The 9,742-nt window shown below is 32.6% G+C and overlaps 1 protein-coding gene across 1 annotated transcript in view; it reads right to left on the bottom strand.

Annotated features, from left to right (window-relative positions):
* Positions 1-8,820: 8,820 nt before the first annotated feature.
* LOC113089369 (trafficking protein particle complex subunit 10-like) overlaps positions 8,821-9,742 on the bottom strand; it is a gene marked incomplete at its 5' end in the record, with an annotated part of 5,694 nt that continues 4,772 nt past the window's right edge. Inside the window, one exon of the mRNA XM_026255996.1 lies at positions 8,821-9,657. Coding sequence (XP_026111781.1) covers positions 9,425-9,657 — 233 coding nt within the window. The remainder of the gene's footprint in view (positions 9,658-9,742) is intronic.

Raw genomic sequence — 9,742 nt, 5'->3', positions numbered from 1 at the left:
AAAAAATTAGGTAGAACTCTTAATTTTTGCATCTTTTTTATAAAATGAAACTTAAAAGTGAGCTTAAAACAATAATGATTAGAAAAATCAACTTCTTGTTTTAAGCATAAAATCACGTAATTTTGATACATTTCTTACAAAATAAGATACAGTTTATGGAGTTTGTTTACAACAAGAAGAAAAAAGCATAAACTCATTTCATTTTATGATTTTTTTTTCAGAAAATAAGACTAAAGCACTTAAGTGAGTTTGTGTAAATTAAGGACTCGTGTGTCAAGAGGGTTGGAAAAATAAACTTAAATCAAAAACAATTTTTTTTGGTTTATGCATAACTCACTTAATTTTGATATGGATAAAAAAAATAGAAGTGAGTTCATGCTTAAAACAATAAAATAAAAGGTCAGACTCTCTTTAATTTTTATAAAACCGTTTTTGGTTCCACAAAGTTTAAAGAAGCATCTCTTTTAACGTTTTATAATCTGAAGAACCTTCTTCCACCACAATGAAGCTCCCGTGAAACAGAAAGGCTCTTCGGGTGTTAAAGGATCTTTATGGAAAAAGCCCGAACTTCCTTTGAATCCGTGGCTTTGTCCTACTTCTCCCCCAAACTCTCAGACTCCACATTATCTTGACTTTTATTCGTTCTTGTGTTCCTGCTCGTTCTCTCTCCCGAGCCTCGTGGGATGTGCGTTAAACCTTTCAGTTCAGGTTGAAGAAAGATTAGTGTAGGATCTTCTTCAGAGCTCTTCATCTGCTGCTAAACGCATGGGTTTCAGCCACTTTTCCTCGACTCTGATCAATAAAACGAGGAAAGAGCACTGTTTAAGATCTCTTAAGGTGATGTACTTCAGCTTCTTAATATTCTCCAATCAAACTTTTCCCCCTTAAAAAGCTCTCGGTCAGAAATATGAAGCTATAAATTGCTGTGGATTTTTTTGTCTAAAAAAATAAAATGATTTCTTCTGTTGTTTTTCTGTATGGGGTGTATTAAATTAAGATATAGTTCTTCGTATGGGAAATATAGATGCCGTGGAAGTCCATTTAATTGTAAGTATTTATCAACTAAGTTATTGTACTTTGTAGATAAGTAATATAATGTATTGGTATATAACGATGAACTTAACTGTATCAGTCAGTCTGGGGCGTCTTTAATTTATTGATGTATATACTGTATGTTTGTTGATATACAGCTTACTTTATTTTGTATATGACTAATAAATACATTTTGAAAAACAGCTGTTTTGAGTGTGTGGCATTAATGACCTCGTTTATCAAGCTTAAGAAATATCCCTGAATTGAAGGCTTTTTTTAGGTGTGCCTTGAATAGCATTGCCACATTTTATTTTATTTTATTTTATTTTCCCCGGCCCCTGAGCGAGAGAAAGAAAGGTAGCAGATGACCTAGTTTGAAGCAGCTCTCAGTGGCGTATTTTTGGCCTGACATTAGTAAAACACGACCGAGTCTTGAGGGACGTCTGGAGACCGATCCCTGTTTCTGACCCTCGTCTTCATCTTCATCTTCATCAGGGTCTGCTCTCTTCAGTGTGCAAATAAAATGAAGATTTATGATTTATTTCCTCCAGAAATACCGTTGTGCACAAAATTAACATAATATATTTAAATATTTATTTACAGTTATTGCAATTTTAATATTTATCAAAATAAATATTATTTTATATGTATTTATATACATTTTTATATATTTATATTGTACTATTAAATCTTCAGTCTAAGGAAAATCTTCTTTTTTTCTGAACTCAGTTTTGGTACTTGTACTTCCATATAAATTACATTTATATATATATATTTTAAACTGAATTAAATATTTAAATGAATTAAAACTTTTCCTCAAATTGTTTGTGAAATGACAGTTAAATGATAGTCAGTTTTATCAAATGGGTTTACAGAGTTTGCTCATTTCGTACAATCTGAGACACACCAATGTTAACACACTGTTATATATCAATAATGATGATTATAATATTCAGTTATTATCAGAGCTGCGCCCTTCTGATCCTGTAATACCGTCATTATCCGCTCATCCGGGTCTCTAGGGGGCGCTAGAGAGACTTTCCCGCTCATATCAGCGCTTGAAAGACGCGCATCATCACGTTCAGTAAAACGTGGATTGGAGAATAATCTGCGGAGTAAGATTAAAATAAAATTGTCTTGTTTACAAACTAAAAAGAGATATTTGATAGCATTATATATATATATATATATGTGTGTGTGTGTGTGTGTGTGTGTGTTTGTGTGTCTTTAATACTTCTGCTTTATTCTGTTAGAAACTTTAATAAAGTCATTTGGTGAGGCGTGTGTTCAGTTCTCAGCTGATTTTAACAGATGTCACAGATATATTTGTAGAAATAGAGTCAAAATTATACATTTCTCTTTTATGCCAAAAATCATTAGGATATTAAGTAAAGATCATGTTCCATGAAGATATTTAGTAAACTTCCTACTGTAAATGTATCAAAACTTAATTTTTTATTAGTAATATGCATTGCTAAGAACTTCATTTGAACAACTTTAAAGATGATTTTCTCAATATTAAGATTTTTTTGCTCCCTCAGATTCCAGATTCTCAAATAGTTGTGTCTCAGACAAATATTGTCCTCCGAACAAACCACACATCAATGAGAGATGATTTATTCAGCTTGACTTTTGACCCCCATGATTGGATTATGCTCAAGGAGTCACATGTGAGTCTGATGTCGTGACATGTCAGTATCTTGATTTCTGTCAGTATCATGTGTTTTTGTATGCGTAATCTCATCAGCTGTGTTTCAGTAGCATGGTTATTTAGATTCTATCCAGAGACAAACAATGATGAAGATGAAGATGGTGCTGATGAAGATGACCCACAGACCCTAATCACACCTTCATCAGTGATCGTGTTTCATGGAGCTCGAGTTCTTCTAAATGCCTTCTAAACCTACTCAAGAAATCCCAGGAATCCCGGTGGTGCCAGCTTTAAAGGAGACTCGAGACAAGTCAAGTCAAGTCACCTTTATTTCTATAGCGCTTTAAACAAAATACATTGCGTTAAAGCAACTGAACAACATTCATTAGCAAAACAGTGTGTCAATAATGCAAAAGCCTCTTTTTATTAGTGATCTAGTGTCTCAGATGACACTCACACTGGGCTTTGAGGAAGACAAACTCATTACAAGAGAATAATAAGAACACTACAGTAGAGAAATCACAATCCTTCTTCTTTTTATATCCAAAGTGACACAATTATCAAATTAAGTAATATATTTATTTAGCAATTCTGCCTTCCTATCTTGCAATTCTAAATTAAAACCACAAAATTAAAATAAAAAACTGAATTATAAGAAATGAACTCTGAATTATGATATAAACTGAATTATGATATATAAACTGAATTATGAGATATAAACTGAATTATGATATAAACTGAATAATGAGATATAAACTGAATTATGATATAAACTGAATTATGAGATATAAACTGAATTATGAGATATAAACAGAATTATGATATATAAACTGAATTATGATATAAACAGAATTATGAGATATAAACTGAATTATGATATAAACTGAATTATGATATAAACTGAATTATGAGATATAAACTGAATTATGAGATATAAACAGAATTATGATATATAAACTGAATTATGATATAAACAGAATTATGAGATATAAACTGAATTATGAGATATAAACAGAATTATGATATATAAACTGAATTATGATATAAACAGAATTATGAGATATAAACTGAATTATGATATAAACTGAATTATGATATAAACTGAATTATGATATAAACTGAATTATGAGATATAAACTGAATTATGAGATATAAACAGAATTATCATATATAAACTGAATTATGATATAAACAGAATTATGAGATATAAACTGAATTATGATATAAACTGAATTATGATATAAACTGAATTATGAGATATAAACTGAATTATGATATAAACTGAATTATGATATAAACTGAATTATGAGATATAAACTGAATTATGAGATATAAACAGAATTATGATATATAAACTGAATTATGATATAAACAGAATTATGAGATATAAACTGAATTATGATATAAACTGAATTATGATATAAACAGAATTATGATATAAACTGAATTATGATATAAACTGAATTATGAGATATAAACTGAATTATGAGATATAAACAGAATTATGATATATAAACTGAATTATGATATAAACAGAATTATGAGATATAAACTGAATTATGATATAAACTGAATTATGATATAAACTGAATTATGATATATAAACTGAATTATGATATAAACTGAATTATGATATAAACTGAATTATGAGATATAAACTGAATTATGATATAAACTGAATTATGAGATATAAACTGAATTATGATATAAACTGAATAATGAGATATAAACTGAATTATGATATAAACTGAATTATGATATATAAACTGAATTATGATATAAACTGAATTATGAGATATAAACTGAATTATGAGATATAAACTGAATTATGATATAAACTGAATTATGATATATAAACTGAATTATGATATAAACTGAATAATGAGATATAAACTGAATTATGATATAAACTGAATTATGAGATATAAACTGAATTATGATATAAACTGAATTATGAGATATAAACTGAATTATGAGATGTGAACTCTGAATTATGAGAAACTCAGCATTTTGAGATATAAACTAAGAATTATAAGAGAAACTCAGAATTGCAAGATATAAATGCAGAATTGTGAGAAAAAAGTCTGAAATGTGAAGTAAAAAGTCACAATTACCTTTATTTGCTTTATTCCGTGATCAAAACAAGCTTTCATACTAAGCAGCTTCACAGTAATAAAGAGATTGACCCCTTCATCAGAATGGTAAGAACAGGATCTCTAAATGACCCGTTACACTGATGTTTGACGGCTGTTCTGTCCCGAGTCTCTCGACACACAGATCAGACCTGAAATCTCCCAGTGTTTCTCCTTCAGGTCCTGTAGCGGCCCGTGATGTATGCATCGAACAGCCTTTAATGAACAGCCAGTGTTTTATATTAACGAGCGTCTGTGTGTGTTCACTGTGGGAAGTGACACAGAAAATGAGGATAATTGTGTTTAATTCATGCGCTGCTGAACACACCTGTCTGGCGTCTCAATGACCTTGGTCTTATTTCATCCTGACTCTCTCTCTCTCTCTCTCTCTCCTGCTTTGATCTGTATTCTCTCGCTCTCGTTTTAGTGTTTTACTGTTGGCGTGGCAGGATTCTTTCTGTTGCCAAAACTATAAAATCTGAATCACAGAAGCTGAACTCAATGACTCTCCTGGTTACAGTGTGGGAAGAATTCATGCTTTTGAAAAAAAAAAGTTTCTTCTGCTCAGCAAGGCTGCATTTATTTGATTAAAAATACAGTAAAAATGTGAAATATTATTCTAATGTAAAGAAGCTGTTTTCTGTGTGAATCTGTGTTAAAGTGTAATGTATTTCTGTGATGCTCCGCTGTATTTTCAGCATCATTCCTCCAGTCTTCAGTGTCACATGATCTTCAGAAATCAGAATAATATGATGATTTACTGCTCAAGAAACATGAAGATTATTATCAGTGATGAACACAGTTGTGCTGCACAATATTTATTTTTGTGGAAACTGTGATGCATTTTATTTTTCAGGATTCACAAATGAATACAAAATTCAAAAGAACAGTTTATTTGTAATAGAAATCTTTTGCAACATTATAAAAACGTCTTTATTTTCACTTTTGAGAAATGTAATGTGTCTTTGCTGAATAAATGCATCCATTTCTTGTTTTAGTAACTGTGTTCAACATTGATAATAATCAGAAATGTGTCTTGAGCAGTAAATCATCATATTTTCATGATTTCTGAAGATCATTTGACACTGAAGACTGGAGGAATGATGCTGAAAATACAGCGGAGCATCACAGAAATACATTACACTTTAACACAGATTCACACAGAAAACAGCTTCTTTACATTAGAATAATATTTCACTATTTTTACGGTATTTTTGATAAATTGAATGCAGCTTTTCTGAGCAGAAGAGACTTAGTTGTTTCTAAAACATTCCTAAATCCGCACACGTTGTGCACTGCTTGTGTTGTGGTTGAAGGATTGATATGTTTGTAATACTGTCAGTCTCTAGTGGAGCGTGTCCTTCCCGTGTCCTGGCACAGGCTCACGTCTGGAGGACACACTGACCTCCATCTGTCTGCACACACACACACACACACACAAACACACACACACACACACACACACCTCACGGGTAACACACACATCATGGGTTCATTCCATAATGGGTTTTCGATCCTCTTCCTAATCCTACCCCTCACAAAACCTACAGGCATTTTAAGATTCTCATTACACTTCATACTGCATGATTTATAAACTTGTCCCCACACAGTCCGAATTTACTGGTATTACTGGACTTATGCACAATTACTTCCTGGTTTCAGAGAAGCCAGTGGTCAGCTGGAGCGCCCTTGTCTTGGTTTCTCTACATCATTCATTCACAATTTTGCTGAAAAGTTTTGTTTGTCTGAGAGGACCATTCATCCATGTGTAGCGTTTCAGGAATGACGAACGCAAGTGAATCCGGTAAATCATTACTGTGATTGAGCCGGTGTCAGAATGATTCAGAATAACTGATGTGTCCGTGTGGAGCATCTGATGAGAGGATGTTAAAGCATCATTCTGGGCTCTGTTTCAGGATAATGGAGTGAAGGCATCTCTCTCTGCTGCCAGCAGAAACTCATGTGAGTAAATCTGCAGAAAACACTGCTGTCATTGCAGTCATCACACAACACTCGTCAAGAAACAAGACTTTTCAAAGCTTTCAATCAACTGCTTCACAACAGCGCTGGAAACACTACACGCTAGTGACGCCTGCTGGTCAAAAGGGTGTAACAGCAACCACAACTTGTGCTAGAAAACACCAAAAAACAGTTTGGAAGCAATTAATCCACAAAAGTTTAGAGCTACACTTAAAGCTGATTGGTTGTAATGTTTCATCAGCTGACAGGAAGAAGTGTTTTATCCTAGTGCCAAAGACCTGTCGAGTTTCAAAGATAGCGTTTCGCCGCACTAATTATTGCCTTAGTATTATTCAATCCAGTTTTATTTATATATTTTTTTTATCACTTTTATTGCTTTTTTTGTCTTTCACACTCGAATAAATTGTGATAAATTGTAATTTGTCAGTTACACAAAAATATTTCAAAATAGATTTTTAAACATCGGTTTCAATCGATAATACAAAATCATATTTTCAAAATGTGGGAGGTCAATTCTGTGTTCATTTATACATGAATAATTGAGTTTCTGTGATAGTAGTAATTTATGTAACGAGCAACAGAACTATTGATATGAATACAAAATTATCATTAGAATTTCTAAAAGCTACTATTTCCAGTACAGGATACAAAAAAAAAAAGAAAAAAGAAAAAAAAAAATTATTTAGAGATTTCTGTCAGTTATGAGCCAAAAAAATATGCAATTTATATATATAAAAATATCTCTGAATTGCAAGAAAAATTCATAACCGAGGGGAGAAAAAATGAGATAAAAAATACCTTATTTTTAATATCTGAAAAATATTTGCAAAATGTAAACGACAAATTTCAAAATAAAAGTCATCATTGTAAGAAGTTTTATTTTTATTATTAGTAAGTGTCACTTTGGCGTCTCAAATTAAAACTTGTAATAAATTTAGAATTTCAAAATAAAAGACAACTGAGTTTTTTTTTAAATATTTGTTTTTTATTAGTATCTGCCACTTCGGAATTTCGGGGGAACTAAAGTTTTTTTCAGAAATAAAAATTGGTTTGACCAAACAGGTTTGTGAACGTTTATAATTTTAATATTTTATATATATATATATATATATATATATATATATATATATATATATATATATATATATATATATATATATATTCAAAAACAAATTGAAAATGAGCTACTAGACAGAACTTCTGAATGAATTTTAATGTAGAAATATTTTCCAAAAAAACCCCCTGAAACTAATGACTTTTTTAATAGAAAACCAAGACAACAAATATCCTTTTAAAACATATGTATATTCTCAGTTGTATAATGCTTACATATTCTTCTCATTTAAATAATCTAAATACAATCTGTGATGTTTGATTGACAATTTACAAACAGCTTGTGTTCATGACGTGTGAAGTCCAGGATCACGAGGCCCTGAACCGAACCAGAAGAGCGAAGCAACAGGAATCAGGAAATAAATATTGAGCAGATGAGCTGAAGAGGTGATGCACTTCAGCTTCTCTGTTTCTCAGGTTTAAACACGGACGACACACGAGACGCACAACACTCACATCAAACCTCTTCCTCCTGGAGAAACGCATCACTTCCTGCTGTCTGTCGTCAGGTTCTTGTTACTGTAAGAGCTGATTCGGTCCTGACAGACACTGTGATATTTACACAAAAACACGGTCAGGTCATATTTCACCCCAAAACCTACAGAAAATCAAAAGCCAATTTTTATCACCATTAAAAAGGTGTGCCAAAAATTTAATTTATGCAAAAAAGCCAATTGATTTGCGCATATATATATATATATATATATATATATATATATATATATATATATATATATATATATATATATATATATATATATATATATATATAATTTTAAATGTATCCAAAAATTAATAATTTTTTTTGCATAATATATAATTGCATATATATAATAATTGCATATACACACACACACACACATACATCTAATCAAAATTATTATTTTTTGCCATCTATAATAAGTATTTTATTCAAATAAATGAATACGCAAAAAAAAAATATATAAATTATTTTTTGGATACATTTTTATTTTTTTTTTGCATGAACCGTGATCATGTTTACTTTCAGTTTTAGGCATTTTAACAATTAACCCATGAATGTGAGCCTGAATTTTGATTATTAATTGTTTTCATGTCTGAAATGGAGTGAAATATGACTGTTCTTCATACGCAATAAACAAAAAGAAGATTTGTTGCACTGGTCATCATGGCGACGCATCAATCATGTGACATCAGCAGGAAGGGGCGTGTCCGAGTCAACAGAGCGCTGGCGTTTCCCTGGAAACCTTTAGTTCCGAACACCAATACGAAATTAAATATGCAAATCCCAGAATCCCAGTGAGAGTGATGATGATGATGATGATCGAGTGTATTTGGTTCAGAAGATTCTCTTTAATCTCATCTGTTATGTACAGCAGGTGTCTCTCTCTCTCTCTCGCTCTCTCTCTCATACACACACACACACCTGAGCACACAGAGGAGGGGCTGCAAGGCATTATGGGATGTCTGAGAGACCGTGTGTCTCCTGAAGCGTGTGACGGAGGCGAGTCTTGTGTCCGTGTGTGACCCCGGCGGGTCATGTGACGTTGACCTCCATCAGGTGATGGTCAGCAGCGGGCAGCACTAGCACCTGCTGGCCCTGTGTGCCGTTGAACACCTGCCCCGCACCGAAAGCCTGGCGTTTGGGCATCGGGCCCCGCGGCTGCGCAGACTCTCCGCTGCCCAGAGACTGGACACTGCCTCGGCTGCGCAGACTCGCCGTCTCCGCCTGCTCCTCCAGAGACAGACTGTCGTTCTCCACACACGAGTCTGCGGAGCACAGAACACACTCTTCATGACCAACCACCAAATACAGCATTTTACAGTGAGTTTATAACAGCTAAGGAGCGCTGCT

Source organism: Carassius auratus, unplaced genomic scaffold, assembly GCF_003368295.1.
Source record: "Carassius auratus strain Wakin unplaced genomic scaffold, ASM336829v1 scaf_tig00049601, whole genome shotgun sequence".
Taxonomy (NCBI): Eukaryota; Metazoa; Chordata; class Actinopteri; order Cypriniformes; family Cyprinidae; genus Carassius; species Carassius auratus.
The sequence above is the reverse complement of the archived record's forward strand: the minus strand, read 5'-3'. Positions and strand labels throughout refer to the sequence as shown.